We start from the raw sequence: 19,715 nt of genomic DNA on the forward strand, positions 1-19,715 counted from the left end.
GGTCCATACTCAAACCAATTAGGAGAACAGAGCTGAACAAAGTACAGAAGGGACCAGACTGATAATAAGGAAAACGCTCAAATATGGGAAGTTGGGGAAGAAGCCAAATGAAAATGAAATGAAAGGCTAAGGTCCAACTACAGCAGTTGTGCAAAAAGGATGGGACAGCTGATAATACGAAAGCCTGCAGGAAAAATGGGTCAACCCCCCAGGAGAGAGACTGAAGGAATCTGTGAACAGCCAAGCAGGGGCGGGGGGGTTTTATTGAAAAGCATTTCAGTAAATTGGAGCTGTTGGCTTGCTTACCACCATGGAGACCTGCGTCTCTCACTGTGACCTCTTTGCTCAGTGCTTTGTGCTGATGGCCAGCTTGAGAGGAGCATGGGATAGCAGGGCTCTGACTCAGGGAGCAGACCTTGCATGGGAGGACACTTCTCACGAACTGTAGTGCTGCATAGGGGCTGATGGTGTTGGCTCTATCCCTCAGCTCAGGGCTGGTGAGAACTGTCTTTGGGGATAGCCTTAGAGCCCCCTTTTATGAAGGTGATAGCAGAAACCTGTAGCTGAGCCTCTTCAATGGCGGCCTTTCTTAGTCTAGGAAATCCATGGAAAACTCAGGAGAGGAAAACCAACTTCTGACTGCAGATAAACTCCATAAAGACCATTTGAAGGGAGATGGTGTGATGGAAAGCATTCCAAAAACCGTGAGTCTGCATCTGAGATGCAAAGAAAATCATTCTGGTTACCTCTAGTTCACATGAGGCAACAGGGATTTCTTTCACAGACACTGTGACCAAGACAGGTATTACTTGAGACCTTTGTGTGAGTACTTTGGCTCTTGCTGGTGGTTCCCAGAGGTAAGGCTCTTCTTTCTCTTGGCTCTCCATATCCTTGTCTGTACAGGAAGGCTGGGGATATACCTTCTTGGTAAATCATCTGAAAATGGGCTTCCTGCAAAAGAGAGCCCATCCTGCTGGTGATGAAGAGGTCTTGAGGTCCCATTAGGAGGCTTGACTTGTGAGAGCTCATGGAGAAGCTGTAGAATACAGTCATGTGTTTGTACCTCTAATGTGGCTTTTTCTCCTTTTTTAAGCACTGCACAAATGTGAGACTCTCTAGATAAAAGTGAATTTAACAGGTATTTGTATCCTTTGAGGAACATCAGTATTGGTTGAAAGAGGGTAAAAGACCTTTTTTGTTGAGTCTGGAATGGATCTGCTTTTATTGGAGTACTCTACGATTGCTTTTGTTGCTATTTCCACTGATAGCTTTTACCTGACTTGTTTTCAAAATCCTTGTTGGATTTTTTTTTTCTCTCTTGAAAAACTGCATTTCCTTGCTGAAATTCAAGTTTGGGTTTGGAAAAATGTCCAAAATGATTTTGCAGATGGCTTGCTCTGATATAGAAATCCCAGAAATAGGACATTCTGTAAGGGAAGTCACCTGTTTATTTCCAGGAGGGTAGACAATTTATTATAAACAATGCCATTTTCTTTTCAATTATAGATGTTTTTGTGGAAAAAAATTGCAGCAGTCTCTATGAAAGAGCATGTGATCACAATTAAAGGATGTGCTGTGCTGTATCAGAAGGTAGCATTTAAACCAGGGAAAGTCTGAATATTGGCTATAACTCATTGTAATTATACCATCTATTTCAAACATGTAAATATGTTTGGTAGCACTTACATGTTTATGTCAGCTATTGGGAAAAGACGTTTTTCTTTTTGGTAAACTTCTGGTGCTAGGAATTTTGTTACTTGTATTTGAATAAGTAACAAACAATTTAGATACCACAAATTTTAGTGTGAACAGAATTTGTTCACCTCTCTTGTGGTTGTAGGATTTTGCCTGTGGTCAGGTTATTTATAATAATTTCATTAATAGGTAATATTAATAAGCAATGTATTAATTAAGATATGTATTTCTTAATAGAAGAGACCATGAACATGGCAGAGTTGGTGTGACACAGGGGTTGAAGGTGAGGCTGGGAAGGGAGTGAGTGGGAATATATTTCTGGCTTTTCTCATCTTTACTGGGATCAGTGGTATTTAGCTCATTTTGAAAGAGCTTTGAGATCCCCAGGTTGAGATCCCTCCAGAAGACCTAAAGCCTAACACAAACCCTGCAAAAACCTGAAGGCTGATTTAACCTGGCACCTGGAGTGAAGCTGCTCAAATTGATGAGAAAACTCCCTTTGCTTCTGAGGACTGGGATCCTTCGCCGGGGAAATCATTCTGAGCCTATTTCCCATTCCTTTGACATTTTCTGTCTTATCAAAAGCCAAAGGAGTAAGGAAGAAGGTTAATGACTAAATTGACAAATAAACAATCAGTTCAAAGCAACAAGACATTTCCAGGAAAATTTTAGAATTTCCTCTGAAAACCAGTTAGGAATGTAAACACTGCCACACTTCAGTGTAAGGGAGACCATCTATATGGAGCTCATTGTGTTACAGGGACTGTGGCTGTCTGGGAAATAGAAGGGGCTTTGGGTTTTCCATGGAAATTTTTCTGTTAGAGGAAAATTGCAGAAGAGGGAGGAAAATTAATTTGGTCGTGGTGAATGAAGAAGGGCATGGCCAAAGTGGTGTCTTAGGTAGAGCCCCTCTGATGGTGTGAGCTATGATCTGTGCACTGTCTGGCTCTGGGAGGTCAGGTTTGGGGCAGCAAAGCAAAGGAGTCTCTCTTCAGTAAAAAGGAAATGTTTAAGGAGTCCCAGGCCAGGAAACCGCTTCTCATCCCAGTGGCCTCATGACTGTTGAGCGATGGTCACAGCGGGATGCTTCCCTTGTGCTCGGAGAACAGAGAGTGTGTTTGGCCTTCATTTCCAAGGGCTCCACTTTGCCACAGCAATGGTGCATTAACAACAGCTTGATTTTCATTTAATAAATAATAGGAATTATGCTGTGATGCAGCCAAGATTTTAAACAAGAGGCTCCCATAAACATTTTCTGCAGGAATCTGTGATAAACCAAAGATAGCGTTAGATGTACTGGGGGGAGTGGGGACGCCAGACTTGGACGCTGTCCATCTGCTACACCATTGAAACAAAACCACTTTATAATAAGCACAGAGGAGAGGAAGCAAGGCATCTTGGCACATACACTTACACTATGTGTGGTGGAAATGTTTATTCTTTATTTCAGAAAGATTTAGTGGGTGTAGAGATAATAGAACATAGTGCTCACTTGTGTCTTGGGGAAGGAGGGGTGATGGTGTTTGGATTTTAAGGGAGTCCAGTGTCGGCTCCCATAGGGAATATTTTCAGTAATACCTATTGCAATCTCATGCACTTGGAAGGCAGGAGGAGACAGAGGAATGAAATGTGCTTTTCAGGAGAGGTGTTGTAAAGGCTCCAGGATTAGTTATCTCTGACAGGAAGGATTTTACAGACTCCAGCAGACAGCAGAGGCAGAATCCTTGCCATTTTTGCATTGGCATATAGATCCTCCAAGATTCTGTGCTGGGATGCTTCCCTTGGAGCAGCTTGGATTGCTCTGTCCTGCTCTCTCTGAGACACCATGGGGCTGCCTGGAGCTCACCAACCCTGTGTGTACCTCGTAGCCTACCCATGCCAGCTTCCTGGAGGGTCTTCTGGCTCCTGCTCTCTCCAGCCTGATGTGCTGAGGCATCACATTTTGACTTGGAAAATAGAGAAAGATCTTCAAAACAAGAGTCAGGAGGGTCAGCAGGCCACTGCATCCCATGGTCCCCAATGTCCCTGACATCATGCTCCCTTTCCCGCTGTGCACGCTCAGCTCTGCTACACTGCCTGTCCTTGGAGCCGCTCAAAATCAAACCCAAAAGACCCTGGGCTGACCTGTGGGGGTGAGAAAGTCCCTGCCAGGGTTTGAGACAGCAAATGTCTAGACTTGGTATGTGAGCAAGCAAGTGAAGGGATGACTAAGTGTCTGAAAGCTTGGACCTTTGGAGAGGAGTCCCTTGGCTCTTCGTTTCTTGGAAACAGTTCTGTTTCCAGTGGAGCCGTGGAGATGATAATATTTTTTCTCCCTTTTCTTTTTCTCTTTTCACAAAGGTAAAAAATATACAGGTATGTCTTGGGTGAGAAAGCAGAAACCTTTGAAAAATTTTGGCAAATCTTGAACACATGAAGAACGTGTTGAGTGAAACGTTTCAGAGCGACAAAAATCAAAACATCTCACTGTGCCTTCAACCGCTTTAAAACATTTTAATGGTTCGAAAGGAAATTTCAAAATGAAAAGTCATGTTTTGCTTAAAACACTGGAAAGTGTTTCATTAAAAAGGAAGAGTGGAAGCAAAACAATTGCCTTACATATTTTTTTCTCTCCAATGTACCTGATGAGTCTTTCCCCAACCAGTGCTGAAGTCAGGAGCTGGACTAGACACATCTTCCCTTGTGTTACAAGGTGCCTGGTGCTGGCATCCTTGGATCTGAGAAAGGGACAATCTAATGAAGCCATTTGCCATGCAAGAAATTCTTGAATCACCATAACTGTTTTATTTACTGATTTTTAAATGCAAGTTTGATGGCCAGCCCAGTCCCAGGGCCATGCCTGCTGACCAGCTGATGCCTACAGAGATCCTTCCAGATGCAGGACTCAGTCTCAAATGCCAGGGAGTGGAGAAAGGGGCTGGGGAAGTCCTTCCTCTCCAGAGTGCTGTGACATGTAGGTTGGAATAGTGGTCTTGGGATCTCTGCCAGCTGTTCCTGTGCTGTTTGGGCAGTTGAGGGGCAATCAAGTGTGGGATGTGGCACCGTTGGCCTGCAAGATGTGCTTGGGGAGGCTCTGCACTGGGGAAGAGAAAGGAGAGAATCACAGAATCGGGCCTAAGTTGGAAAGGACCACAGTGGGTCATCTGGTCCAAGGTTTAGTGAGAGAAACAGCACCATGAGGACACACTGGTGGCTGAGATGAAAGGATCTCCCTGGGGGCTACAGTGGTGGGGGAACCCTGCTCATTCCTGGGAGATTTGGGGACAGTCTGGGGAGTCAGAGCCAGCTGGATGGCTGAGGGGCAGTGGGGAGGCACAGAGGCTGTCTGGAGGGCATCGGGGAGCCGAGGGGATGGGGAAGGTTGACAGGAGGGGAGGAAGGCTAATGAGAGGTGGGATGGCTGGCTGAGGGGAGATGGGGGGGCTGACGGGAGGTGAGGAAGGCTGAGGAGAGGCAGGATGGCTGACTAAGAGGCGGCAAGCATGGAGAGGTTGAGAGGAGATGGAGGAAGCTGGGAGAACGCAGAGGGGAGCCTGAGCAGCAGCCGCGGGGCCGCGATGCTCCCGAGGGGAGGCGGAAAAGCTGAGGCACCGCTCGGAGGGGCGGGGAGCGCGGGCCAGGGCCAAGGCGGGGGGTGAGGGCAGGCGGGGGGCCCGCATCCCCGGCCCGGGCCACCTCTTCCCCCTGCGGCGCCGCGTTCGGCCGCGCTCGGTCGCTTTAAGGCGCGGGCGGGGCGCGGCCCCGTCCCACCTCTGAACCCGGAGATTGACGGGCGGGCGCGCAGGGGGCGGTGCGGTTCGCGGGCCGTCCCTCCCGCCGCTGCCGCCGCCAATGGGGCCGGGGGGGCGGGCGGCGCCGCTGCCCCTTCCTCCCCCCGCCCCCGGGCTTCTCCGTGCCAGTTTGAGGAGTCCGGAGCCGAACAAAAGCAGGCGGCGAGGGCCGGAGCGGTGCGCGCAGGCTCGGCGCAGGGGGGCCCAGCCAGCCGTGAACGCGGCTCCAGGGTGGGGGAAAGTTTGGAGCCTTCCCCCGGTGCGCGGGGACTCTGGCCGCGGTAGCTCCGGCGCTGCCGTCGCGGGCGGCCGCCGCCTCCTTCTCCTCCTCCCCGGGCGCAGCCCCTGCCCCCAGCCCGCCCGTTGCCTCTCTGGCGCGGGGCTGAGCTGCCCTGCTTTTGGAGTCGCCGCCGTTTCCCCTCCCTTCCCCGGAACCCCCCCCCCCTTTCCCTCCCTCCTCCTTCCCTCCCTCCTCCCTCCTCCTCCTCAAGCAGCCAAAGGGATTTTTTTTCCTTTCTTTTTTCTCTCTTTTTTTTTTCCCTCCCCCCCCCCCCCCCCCCCTTCATTTTTCTCCTCCTCCTCTTCCTCCCCGCCGCGGAGCCGGGCGCCAGCGTGAAGGATAAATAAAAAGCGAAGAGGAAGAGGCTGGGGAGGAGGAGGAGGAGGAAGAAGGGGGGGGAGGAAAGAAGAAGAAGAAAGCGAGCAAGAAAAGAAAGCGAGGAGCCAGGCGGCCAGCCCAGCCGCGCCGCTCCCGGCAGCCAGGGCAGGAGGCGGCGGCGGAGCGGGGCCGGCGGCCGGCGATGGATGACCAGCCGCGGCTGATGCACACGCACAGCGGGGTGGGGATGCCGGGGCACCCGGGCCTGTCCCAGCACATGCAGGATGGACCAGGCGGGGCGGAGGGGGAGGCAGGCAGGAAGCAGGACATCGGAGACATCTTACAGCAGATCATGACCATCACGGACCAGAGTTTGGACGAGGCGCAGGCCAGGTGAGAGCGGCGGGGAGCGGGGGGCAGGTGCCGGGAAGTTTCCCCCGCGCCCCGGCCCGGCCTTTGTTGTCCGGCGGGGGGAGCGCGCCCGGCCGCGGGCGCATAGGGCGGACGGAGGTCCTGCTGCTCCTCCTGCCGAGAAATGTGGCGAAGGAGGGAGAGGAAAAGAAAGGGGAGCGGTTAACACCCCCCTCCCCCCCCCCCCCCCCCCCCCTTATTGTTTCCCATCTTTCTCCCACCTCCTAACTTCGTGGCGGTTTCGAGGGGTCGCCGCGCCCGCAGCCTGCCCCCTCCCTCCATTCACAAACTGGGCCTGGCTTTTCCCAGCCTTTTTGGTGTGGGGGTTCAGTGCGGTGGTGGTTGGGGCAGGCTCGGCGTGTGGGGGGGTCTCTGCTCCGGGCTCCTCGGAAAGACCCACGAAGTGCTGCCCCGCTTTTAGGGCTGCTAATAATGTTCTTTCTTAGGCCCCTGTAGTGGTGTTATTTTTCAGCGTGTTTCTGCGCTTTGAAGATGCTCATAGAAGCTTTGCCTTTTTTTTTTTTTTTTTCCTCGTTCTTAATTGCAGAGGTATTTAAAAAGGAAAAATAAGGCTGTAAGAGCCGGTATCTGAATTGCCCTGAGCTTTGGGGAGTGCAAACCTAATGCGCACTTTCAGAGGCACTACCAAAAGTTAAGGGAGGGGGAAAAAAAAAAAACCCCTCAAATGAAGGAATTAAAACAAAAAAGTTGCCCTGAATTGCCTGGGTTACATTCGATATTTCTTCTGGGCTGTAAAGCTGCTTGGTGTGTTGTCCTTCCTCCTGATATTTATGCCCCGAGTTGGAGCAGATTGCTAGAATACATTGTTCCTGGAAAAACGCACCGCACAGCCCCAAAACTCACTTAAGAACTTCGAGAAGGATAAAAGTACCCCCAAACCTCAGCTTCCATCGTCCCTGTCTCCACAGCTTCTGTGGAGCTCCTGCTTACCAAAAAGGCTGGGTGCAGGGTTGATTTTATTCATTTTCTTATGTTCTTGCAGGGGCAGCGTAGCCGTGAGGAGGAAATCATTCACTTTCTCCCCGGCCAGACCCGGGGCAGTGAGGGGCTCTTCCTTTGGAAAGTTGCAGGAATCGTGTGTGTTCCTGCTTGGATAATTTACTGTAGTTAATCAAATCAATAAAACCAAAGCAGAACAGAGCTAGGAGAAGACTTTATGGGTTTGTCTTGCTGGTCTATTTCAGCTGCTTCCTCACAGTACTTTTCTTTTTTTTTTTGTAAGTTATTATTATTTTTACTTCTGAGCTGGCAAACACACTGTATTTATCAGTAATGTTTGGCTTTGCATTTCCTCCTTCAGTCCTACTATTGCACGGTTGTTTTGCTGCCTCTTTTTTTTTTTGTTCGTTTTTTTCTTTTTTTTTTTTTAATTAAGTTTTGAGAAGATGCAAAGTGCCAGCATTATTTGTAGGAGGGCCCTTACAGCATATTTATGTGATTTGTGTATACCCAAATGTCTGCACCCATCTGGGTGTGCTGATAAGGGAACACTGTGGTTCTGCAAGGGTATATACCTTTGAGAGACTTCATCAGATATATAAATCTTTTTAACATGTTGTGGGTGGTGGGGTAAGTAGTGTGAATGTTTGCCAGATGTTCACATCGTCTTTCGCGTGTAATTTCGGTTGGTAAACAGAAATCCCCGTAACTGGTGCCTGATAGCAACAGCCCTGTATACAACTGAAAATCACCCTATGGCTTAAGAGAAAAAATTAAATCATACTGTTTCTTTGCCTCAGTGGGCGCGTGGTGGATTTTAAAACCAGCCAATTAAAACACCCCCTCCCCAAAGTCTGTCCTCAAAACCCACAGGAGAGCGGTCAGCTCTGGAATAACAGCAGCCGAAAGGAGCGGCATTGAATAGCATTCCCTCCCTTTCCCAGAAGCAGCCAGCTGTGATTTTTAATGTGTTTACTGTCCCAGTTGTAAAGAATTAAATTTTAACACCTGCAAATAACCTGGATGTAAGTAGCATGGAGGCAGAGGAATGGGGTTCTCTCTCTGTACGTCTTTCTGTGCTCCAAGCTGGGCGCTGAAATTCCCTGAATTGACAGCTCTAAGCAGAGGATGTTTCCGGCACTGGGGCAAGGAGGAGTTTATTGCCCCTCTGCCTTACAGGTCGAGCCTAATAGAGCACATGGCCTGGTGTAATATTGGAGGTGGGGGACGGGGAGAGCCCGGTGCTCTGTCTGTATTGAACAAGACAGTTGATCCAAGCTTGGCTCCCAAAAGCTGCTGGCTTTGCCGTGGAGCATTGCCTGGCTTGCGCCGGCCGTGGAGCTGCTTGGCGGCAAAGGCAATTTTCAAGCCATTCGTAAACTGGTGACATTCATCTCCCCTGCATTGGGTGGGTTGCTGTTTGCAGCACTTGGTTCTCAAACCTGCCCCCCCACCTCCGCGTGAATTTGGAAAGTTGTTCCTCCTGAGCTCACTCTCCCCTCTTTTCTTTTCTCTCCAGGAAACATGCTTTAAACTGCCACAGGATGAAGCCGGCGCTTTTTAACGTCTTATGTGAAATCAAAGAAAAAACAGGTAGGAAATCAATGCTGTTGGCTCTGTATTATTTTTCTTTTTGCTCTTTGGGGGTTTTATTCCACCAAGTTTGTGGCCCCCCCCTCCTCCCCATGCAGCAGTATTTAAGTGGGGAGAAGTAACTCGGTGGTATTTAATGCTTCTGGCAGTGGACTTGCATGGTGTGGTTTGTGTCTAGAAGAGAAAATATCGTGGTTTATTTTCTATTGTATAGCCTTTCTTTATTTATTGCTTTTTCTGGGGAGGGAAAAAAAAAATCAACCTCCTTGCGGTCTCTGTCTTGCTCTAGTTTCTTCTTTAAGACACGGCACTGTTTAAAAAACAAAATCTGAGTGCAGAGCGGATGTGTGGGAAATAATCCCAACAAAATGAAATTGTGCAGTTTTATTACCATTAGTATTCAGGTAAACACAAAGGTTTCTTACTTTTTTTAAAAGAAAGACTTAAAATGCTCTTGTCTGCCAATCATCCAGGCTAGCTCATGTAAGAGCGAGTTGTCAGTTGCCTTTAGTGAAAGCAGTATATTAGATTGTTAGTTACTTTAGGGTGCTGTTGTTTTATGGCATCGGGTGTTCTCAGGCTTCTTTAGAAGCTAATGGCATGAGAGCATTGGTTCTGCTGTTTCCCACTTTCCAGACCTCCTACCATGTACTAACACACTTATAACACATCCCAGGGGGGCATTTAAATTTTAAAAGCAACAATTAAAAAATAGCAGTCATCAATCAAGGGTGATCTTAAACAACAGATGCTCAGGAAAGGACATTTAACAACATGCACCACTTATTTATGTATTTGTTGGAATTTCTCTTTTTTTTTTTTTGTCTTAATTTTTTTAAAAAATGTGGGGGGAATGATGGAAATTTGAGGGGTGGTTTATCTCTCCTGTTGGCTTTCTGAGCTGACCGGAGTTGATCCGTGGACTTTCCCATGCCACTGTAGCTGCCTTGTTTTAGCATGCTGCAAAGTGCTTGACTTTTCCCCCACTTCCCCCCTCTTTACAGCAAGGACTGAAACAGTCAATAATTCATATCTAAGCCATATCAGCAAGGGCATGACATGAATGAAAGTGACAATAAATATGATTGCACATGCAGTTGATATACATTGATAGTTACACATAAAAGGGGAACAGCTTTCAGAAACCCAAACTGTATCTTTTTTTTTTTTTTCATTCTTTATATATATATATATATATATATATATATATAAAACCTCCCAGCATGAGCAGCTGATTGAAAATACAATTACTTGACTCTTGCAATATATATAAAATGACTGAGAGGGCCCTTTGTTAAGCGTTGTTTGTGCAGCATGTAGTCCAGACAAAGCACCTACCGATGGCATTCGACTCTCTGGAGTCCTCGCAGCTGCGAGGCTGCCTCTGACCTTCCTGAGGAGTCCTTCCATGCAGACTTCCCATAATAACCAACAGTGAGTTTGGTATGGGAACCTCCAAACTGTTCTTATGCTGTAACATGACAGAGTTGGCATAGAGATAAATGTTCAGGACTTTATAGTGTTCCCCTGCGTGCCTCCACAAAAGAGCCATCGAGTTCCTTTCCCTCTTCTCTCTTTCTCCTTTAATTCTGTGGAAGCCAAAGAACGTTTGTCTGTCTCTTCTCCAAGTGTTTGAGGCTGTATTTGATGCTGCATATGATCCCCACGCAGGGACACTTTTTGGCAGAGTAACTTTAATCCTAGCTCAGCTTTGCTATCAGCTCAGAGTTAGGGGACGGGGAATCTGCTGGGACCAAACTTGGTGGGAAAAGCCAAGTGAGCTCAGCCATGCTGTGAGGTCTGGGTGAGCTGGGGAGGGATGAGGAATTGTGCATACCCACAGTGACGAGGTGCGGTAATTCCTGTCTGCTAAGGAAAATGGAAAGAGATGGTATAGGGTAAAGCATGCTGCTGGAAATGAGTATATTCAGGTGTGAACTGGGGCTGTTTACATTTTTATAAATGCTATTCGTTGCTGTTGTGCCTTGGCTATGGGGCTGTGCTATGGAGGCCTCCAAAGAGGTTGACTCAGGATGGCTTTTGGAGCATTGTGTATCTACCCTTGGATATGTTTGCGGTGAATTATTTCATTTTGCAAATTCAAGGACCTCCTCCTCTCTGCCCCATCTGCATCCCCAAAAGTCACACTTCATAAGAAAGCAAACAGCCAGATGATTTTGGTTTATTTAGTTATTTATTTATTTTTTAAATTATTGCTTTGTGGGCCCAATGCTAGGAGGACGTTTGCCTTGTTTTTCCTGGGGCTGAGGGTACTGCCTATGTCTGTTTGCTTACCCCTTCCTTGCGGGCAGCAGTGTGAAAGTTGAGCCAACTTCTTGCTTCCCACTTTCCATTTAGCTTCCCAGATTTTTGCATGTGTAGCGTTTGAAATCCTGGTGGTTGTTTGTGGTCACTGGTGGGTGTTTGAAAGTGCGTGTGTACATCTTCCCCCCGGCGTTATGATGTGCAGAAATGTGCGTTCAGTTACCCCGCTGCCTGATTTAAGTGACTCCAGAGCCTTACGGAGACTTTACCACCATCTCTTGCAACATTATGGCTACTATTTCATAGCGTTAACCTTCTCTTGAGCAAACCCAAAGTGTCCATAAAGTTCTTAGAAAAATAGGTCATCTCTACTGGCCAAAGTATTGCCTTTTCCATTTGGGCTCTCTAGTTATTTTAAAGTATTTATTAGCACTTCTAAAAATTGTAATGATTAAAAAAAGAAAGCTCAGTGGGTTGTCTTTCGTCTGCAAACCTGGAGATTGCTGTTTTTGGGGTGATGTCTGTTTAATAAAAGTTGAGAGGTCTGATCCAGGCAGGAGTATGTAGGGGAGGAAAAAAATTGCCGCTTAAATATACATTGAAGTTGTCGGCGTTCATTTGGTGTGTTTTCACTTGCTGTTGGTCTCTTTGTTGCGAGGGAAGGGGCAGGACTGCCTTCAAATGGCTGGCTGGCTTTTTGGAATAATAATTATGGAAATGGGAGGCATTGTTGTCCTAAATACAATTGATTCCTCCGTCAATAGGGATTGAAATCGGAAATTGCATTGCTGATTTATAAAAGTTTGGAGGCAGGGGCTCTGTCTTTATGGCTCGGTTTTTTGGGGTTTTTTCCCTTGTTTTTTTTCCCTCTCTCTTGGTATGGCTTTTTTTTTTTTAAGCTGTTCTCTGCATGAGCAGAATAGCTAAGCAGAAGAATCAGGCAAGGCATACGCAGACGTGGGGTCCTTGGATGGCAAACTGGAAAATATCTGCTGTCAAAATGCAGCAGCATCTATTTCAGCTGTGAGCCTTTTCCAACTCCCATCTCGTTCAGCGGGGACCGGTGGGGAGAGGCTGAGCACAGGATATATGACCATTTAATCTGATTCCTCCTCCTTAAGAGCTTTTCCCATCGTTTCACTTTCTCTGCTCATTTGGGGGAGGTGAGGGCATCAGGCAAATTCTACTTCTTAAAAAGACTCTGACTTTGCATTTGAAATCCTGCAATTTTTATTTTCTTACCCTCCTCTCCCTCCTGTGCTGAAGGAATTCAGGATTAAAAGAAAAATGTACATCGCATCAATGGGGGAATATACGAAGTGGAATATTTTTAGACAGCACTGATTAGCCGTGCAATTGTTGTTGAATAAGGGGTTTGTTGTCTTTTTTTTTTTTTTAATTTTAGAACATAATAGCTATATAAGGTGCCTCTTAGCTATCTTTCCCTGTGCATTATCTTCACCAAACTTAACTCAAATCAGATCTTTGGAGGAAGGTAGGATTTTTCCCCTTCTTCTCTTCCTTAACACCCCTTTGTTCTCTCCAGCTCTATGTTCAATTAACACCCCCATCGCAGAACTGTAGTCTTCTTTTTTTTTTAATGTCTGTTACTGTATTTCACTTCTGACACCTCTCTTATTATTCTTGCCTGCTATTTCGCTTTAATATAGCAATTATGATATGGGGTTTCTTTTTCTTCCTCCTTCCCTCCCTCCCTTCTCTTCCCCACGCCCCAAGTAAAATCCCACCAGGAGCAGCCTGGGGAGAAGAGGGGCAGATGCGATATGTGCGGCGCTGGGGTTTTGGGGTGTGAGGCAGAGCTTTAAGAAGGGGTACACTGGGAAGCCCAGTGCCCCTTGGCTCAAGCATTTCTCACAGCAGGATGGGGCAGCTTGCTTTCCTTTCCCCCAGCCCTTCCCCGGTGTATCAAATCCTGCCCTCCTCCTTATCCTGTGTTTCCACCGAGGAGGTTTCCCAAGGTGCAGGAGAGAGTTCAACACCCCGATTTGAATTTCAATGCAATTCTTGCACCTAAGGCATCATTCTGCTGCTGTGAAAGCTCAGCAGGAAAGTGCTTGTGCTCCAGCCCTGCAGGATCTGGGTCTCCCCGCTCAGGCTCAGCTTTCGGCAGGTCCAGCCCTTGCCTGCCTGCTCTCCCTCCTGCCCTTCAAAGGGGAGGAAGCCTTTGCTTTGATATTTGTTATTACTGTTTTTTTTTCCTGCCAGTTGAAAGGCTTTGAAGGCAAAAAGTGATACTTCTCTCTCCCAGCCAGGCAAAGTCTGCAGGGTCCCTGGTGTGGCTGCCCTGGGGGAAGTGAAACATTTTGGGAGAGCAGGGCCTCCAGTCCGATCCACACTGCCCTATAACTCACAATTAAATGCTTCCAGAAACCTGATGTCTTCCAGGGAAAGAAGGGGAGGGAACGTGCAAGGGGCTGGAAGATAGGGATGGTTTGGTAGACCTTGGCTTGGTGGAGGACTGAATTAATACAAGAGGAGTGGCTTCCTCTGGGACTGGCTTGGAGGGAATGGAAACGAGTCATCCTGATGGGAAGTGGGATGTGTCCCAGTAGGTCCTGGTGGCTGGAAAGAGCAGGGTCTTCAGGACTGGACCTGTCTCTAAAACAAGTTCATTTTCTGGGCTTTTATCTTCCAGTATGGTGGTGTCCATCAGGGATCTACTGGGGAGGGATGGCTTTGGAGGAGCACGCTTGCACAGAGACTTCTCTTTTTTCCTTGTAATTTCATATTTTCTTCCTCTCCCCTGGTAGCATGTGGTTGGAGCTCTTTGAATGGAGCAGGCTTAATTAGTTTAATCAAAATTGGCCTCCTGCAATCCTCCAGGGGAGGAGGTGGGAAGAACAGGGCTGCCAGTGGGCTCTTCTTCCCACCTCCTCCCCCTTGGCCCTGCCATCAAAGCAGAGAAACCAGGCCTGGCTCTGGCATAGCATTCCTGCTCCTGAGGGATTCCCCACAATTTGGGGTGTGCAGGAGCAAACCTGTTTGCTTTTATTTCAAGGCTTGATTTTTGTGGGTGCCTGATGTTGAGTAAACTTCGCTGTGATTGCAGCAGAGCACGAGGCTGCTCTTGGCGGGTCTTGGGGCTGTGTCCCATTGCTCCCAGCCGTATCTCTTTGCTCCTAGGGGATGGATGAGCCAGTCTTCCAGGTCTTGATCCCCGTGCTCCCAAGTTTCCAAGCCTTTCTTTGCACTGGCCTCCCCAAGTTTTGGGTAGCTTTGGGTCCACGGAAGGGGGGTTCCTGGAAGGTGCAGTGCCAGCAGCCTACGCTTTGGGTAATTCCTACTGACAGCACTGGACAAGGCATGGAGGAGAAAGAGTCTCCGTGTTCACTATTGATGCCTGCTGGAAAAATACCTGTATGAACCAGATGTGGGCATAAACAGCTGCTAACCAGAGCATTCTCTTTCATGAATGTTGGCTGTCTTCCCTGCTGCCCAGTCCATCTCCCCCTCACCTCTGTGTGATCCTGGCAGCAGTCAGTTTGTGGGTGAGTCCGGGGAAAGAGATGTTGTTATTGGGCCTTGTAGCTCCAAATGAGAAACTCGGAAGATGTTTCAGGCCTAAATTTCTCCTGGGAAAAATGGTTCAAGTTTCCTTATTTGCGACCTGCAGCAGGATTTCCCTCTTGGAGCACTGAGTGTCTGCAAGCAGAGCTTTTCTAAATGCTCTCAAATGCGAGATTTATTCCTGTTAGCAGGACTTGTGCGGGCTCTAGGTTTGAAGGCAGCGGTTGTAAACAAAGCACAGAGAAACTGAGACAATTTCATCATGGTTTGTATTTTTTTTTTCCCCGTCACAAGGAAATTACTCCATGCAGCAATCCTTGAGGGGAGTAGGGTGGTGGTTTAAACATAAATGGGTTTGTTTGCAGTGAGATACAGTAGGCTGTGCTGCTGGTGGTGCTTCTGCTGAATCAGAGCTGTGGATTTTGGCAGGGAGAAGGGAGGAAGACAGGATTCCTCCTCTGCCTTTGGTTTGGCACCTTATTCCCCAGTTCCTCCTTTACTCCCAGAACTGCTGCCTTCTCTGCTAATGAAGCTCTGCAAAGGGTTTCGTGATCTCTTGGAAATCTGCTGGGAAGCATATTACTACTGTCTTTTTTTCCTTCCTGTGCTTGGAGTTGGAGTGCTTTGGGAGTCAGGAGAGCCTGTCTTGTCTGGCCCTTGCACTACAGGGGTGGTTTGCAGTTGATGCAAAATATGAGGAACCCAATAGGAGTAGGGGGTGAGTTTTCCCCTGAAGATGTGGTATTATCTATTTTCCACCTTTTTTATTATTTGTAATTTTTTTCTTCCTGCTTTGCATTCTATGGTAGTTTCCCTATGCAGTGAGTTTCTCCTGGTAATGTGTTTTGCTTTGGGAGTTCTATGGGGAAGGTGCACTGCACAAAACTGGCTGCATGGCCCCCAGAGAAGGAGGCCCCTGCCAGGCTCCATGCTTTTGGGCTGAGTCTTCGGGTGTTTGGGGGGCCGTGCAGGGAGAAGTCATGCTCCTTTGTGCTGCAAGGATGTGCCCTATACAGCAGCTAGCACAGGGGGACTCCGTGCGGGGTCAGGCTTTGGAAGGAGGTAATGTGATTTACAGCAATGGATCTGGTTAATAATCTCCAGCAGCTTCTGTATACTCAGGGGCTGCTCGTATTCCCAGCCAGGTGTTTGCAGACCGGATCAATATGGCCCTATTTGCATGGGGCTGTCCATAATCTAATAAACCAACCTCAATCTGCATCCTTTGCTTTCCTCAAATATACACTGGGTCCCGATCTGGTTGGTCTGGCAAGTGTTCCCTATGGTAGGAGAAGCTGTTTGTGAGCAGTGCCTGGCTCCTGTGCTGCCAGCCTGGAGTCACACGTGGCACCCCAACACTGCACCCTCCACCAGAGCCTGGGCTGTGCAAGCATCCCAGATTGTTGTGTGTGCTGGGTGCTTGTAGGTGCTGCATGGTGCTTTGCAGATGACCACCTCCACTGTGTGCTCCAGTGGCATTGATAGTGGGGGTTTTCCATGAAATCCGTGTCACCTTTGGGGAGCGTCTGCTGGGAACTCTTTTGGAAACCAAAACTGATGGTTTTGTGGGCTGGGTGGTTGGCAGCTTCTTCTCAAAACTGCCTCGGAGGTGCTGCATCCCCCTTAAATAATCCAGGATGGTGGGTGCTATAGGGATAAATTACAGAAAGCCATGGCCTGAGGAGGCTGTGGGCTGAATACATTAGTGTGTGTTGTCAGGCCAGGCTCCAAAAGGGCTCAGGTGATGCTTTCTCCCAGTGCTGGGAATCAGTTGGCCTGGAATTATTGATTTGCAACTGTGTCAAGTTAAAAAAAAAAAAAAAAAAAAAAGGAATAGTAATATCTCTTGGCCTTGTGTTTGTGAGCTGTGCCCCTGTATGTGCATATGTGTATATATATAATTTTTTTTTTTTTTTTTTAGCTGGAACAGAAAGCCACTTCTCCTGGCTCCCTTTCCTGGTGGAGAAGGCAAGGCAGCCAGAGAATGGGCAGCCTGGTGGAGGGTTTGGCTGCCAGGGAAACCGTGCCCGCTGAGGAACGGAGTGCTGTTGCTGGTGCTCTGTGTTTTGGGGAGGCCGCCAGCACAGATAATAGAAATCCCCTGTGACACCTTGAGCGAGCCGTATGTTGTCACTGTCCCCTCCCTTCCCAGCCTTTTATTTATAGGAGAAGCCTTACCCAAAACAGTTTTTTGCTTGCCCAAAGCTGATGGGCTCTTTGCAACTGCCCCCCAACCCCGTTTTTCCCCCCTAAATATACTGATGAATGGAAAACCCTCGGAAGAGCCAGTGCTGTGAGGAGCAGCAGCTCTAATCTAAAATGATAACTTTGCCATTTTTTACTTCAGCCTTGTTGAAAAATGAGCAGAGCTGCCTTTGCAAGTGGGATCAGCCTGCTTAAATGCAGGTGCCTGGATTTTTGTTTCTTGCCCGAGTACAAGCCTGGAAACTCAGTTCATTGTTTCCACATCCCATTTTTGATTTCACCCAACCTGGCTGGCCTGCCCATCCTTGTTACCAGAAGAGGAAAATCAAGTTTCTCTCCTGACTGGATAACATTTTCAAATTCCAGAGTGATGTCGATTAGCAGAATTAGCAGTGGCAGGTTACCCGGCAAAAATACCCTTCCAGTTGTGAAGTGTTCCTTGCTGGTTGCTGCTCCTTTCCCAGCTCTAGTGGTCCCGATCCCGGGTATGTCTCCACAGCACGGAGATTTTTCTCTCTTAACTCAGTGCAGTTGTTTCCTTTTGACATTTGATATTTGCAGGGCTGGAGCCAAACTGAAAGTGAATCTGCCTGTAACTCTCCTAAATGTGCCTTTCTAATTTCAACATTAATGTTTCAAAACCTGAGCTGCTGGTGGGTGTACTTTGCTTGTTTACACACACATCCTCCCCCCGCAGTGATTCTCTGGTGAAACATTAGGAATGATACAATACCTGGAGTCTCTGCATGGATCGGTCTCTGGCTTTAAGCTGTAAATTTGACTTTTAACTCCTAACTCTCTAATTTGGAAGGTTGCTAGTGTTTTAGGTTAGTATTTTTTTGTTTGGGAGGAGCATGCTTATATGCAAAATTATTATTGTAATATATGATTCATTGCAATAATACTGCAAGAATTTTCAATAGCAAGATTGATTGCAATAAATTGCAAAAATATTATTTCAAATACTGCAACAACATGATGAATTTGCAATACTCTGATTGTTGCAAATCTCTAGACAAAAGGCTAGAGATTGCAGTTCACAGGGTGAAAGAAATTAGATGGAAAGGGTTGTGGCTGTCAATCCTGACTTGATAGCACAGGACATGGGCCCCCTGGTAGGTTTTGTGTGAAGTTGGTGCTTTCCAGAAGAGTGCTTGTTCATGTTTAGGGAAGCTACAGGCAGTGAGACATGCTCCACTGTTTGGAGGTGTGCTTTGAAGGGTTTATGACCCTTGCTTTGAAGGGGTCATCTCTTTATTTCCGATCTGAATTCATGAGGCTTCTGGCTGCGGCATAGTGCTGTGCATGTGCCCATGGTGAGTGAGGAGCTGCTCCCGGAGCAGTTGCGTGTTTGGGGGGAGCAGGTGGCAGGAATGGTGTTTTCACTGAATGTATTATTCCCCCAGAAAATCCTGGCTGTTAGATCTGGTCAGCAGATGTGAAGTGTCGATCGGTATTGATGATGGGGAGGGAGTTGCAATATACTTTGCTAATGGAGAACCTGAGGAGCAATTCCCTGATTTACGCTTTCGGCGATGTGAAATGAAACCATCTGAAGTGCTTTGCTCAGTGAGCTCTCAGCAGACCGCTTCTTCCTTTCCACTTCATACAGATTTTTCCAAAGGGGCTGTTTCTTGGCTCCGTTACTGGGTGGGCAGAGGTAGCTGGGAGGCGTGGACCCCTTAAATGCATCTGGAGGCACAAAGCATCCAGCATGGGAGCAGGGAGCAAGCATCACCTGCTGTAGCTCACTCCAAAGCCCCGGTGCAATTCTGTCCCCAAGTGGCTGAAAAGGTCATTTAGTGCAAGAGCAAATGTTTATTTTTTTTGCTCCCTCAAATAGTCAAATTAGCATCCTTCCTCTGCCACAGAAGCTGCTGGAGAGGGCATCCTGAGAAGGATTATAGGTAGGAGCGCCTGGGCCTGGGCTGTTCCTTTCCCGAAGGTCCCTGGCTGCTATTTGCACATCCCGGTGTCTGACTGAGGCTGGCATTTCCCCCGTTTGCTGGAATTTACTTTCTGCCTGGCTAGGGCATTGGGTAACATTTGCACACCTGGGCTCTTAAGCTGTGGAGGGGCTGGGAGGATGTGTTGGAGAAGGTCAGGGGTCTCTGCTTTCCTTCCAGGCAGGAAGGGAGCAGGGAGAGCAGCTGCTGGTACTGTGTCCTCTCCACAGGCAGTGAGCAGGAGGGGGAAAATGGTTTTGTGTAATGTCATGATACCTGTGCAACCATCTGGACCTGCTCTGATACTGGGTGGATGCAGGGTTGGCCCTGGTTCTGGAGAGCTCAGACCCTGCTCAGTTTCCTCTTGTGGTGGATGGATCGGTTGGGCAGCGGATGCCTGGTTGGTTTTTATTGTGGTGGAGGGGGCTGTATTTCCTTTTGAATAGGATTGCGGTGCATGTCAGGCAGGTGCGCAGCCTGGGGTGGGGGTTCTCCTTAGAAATGGCTCTTCTGCACCCAGTTCTAGAAAGTCATGGGATCCTCACTTGTGGGCTCTTGAGGGTAGGATGTGCAGCAGCATGGTAGCATGGCTGGAGGTTTAGGGAGACTATCCCAAGGGCAGACTGGAATTGTTTACCATTAAAAACTCAAGTAATACGGAAGGAGGTGAGACAAAAGGTTGGTGGTAGGGGAAGTTCCTGGTCTTTCCATGTTCCTGAGGCAGTGGCAAAGTCCACATGGGTA

General features: G+C 48.0%; 1 protein-coding gene across 2 annotated transcripts in view; it reads left to right on the forward strand.

Moving 5' to 3' along the window:
• Window positions 1-6,004: 6,004 nt before the first annotated feature.
• The window catches only part of PBX1 (PBX homeobox 1), a 130,286-nt gene continuing 116,575 nt past the window's right edge, over window positions 6,005-19,715 (forward strand). The window contains exons 1-2 of one of the 2 annotated variants that reach the window (XM_048312504.1): window positions 6,005-6,456; window positions 8,954-9,027. In XM_048312504.1, coding sequence (XP_048168461.1) covers window positions 6,266-6,456; window positions 8,954-9,027 — 265 coding nt within the window. In that variant the 5' untranslated portion in view covers window positions 6,005-6,265. The remainder of the gene's footprint in view (window positions 6,457-8,953; window positions 9,028-19,715) is intronic. The other variant, XM_048312503.1, reaches the window with a different exon arrangement.

Source organism: Corvus hawaiiensis, chromosome 9, assembly GCF_020740725.1.
Source record: "Corvus hawaiiensis isolate bCorHaw1 chromosome 9, bCorHaw1.pri.cur, whole genome shotgun sequence".
Lineage (NCBI taxonomy): Eukaryota > Metazoa > Chordata > Aves > Passeriformes > Corvidae > Corvus > Corvus hawaiiensis.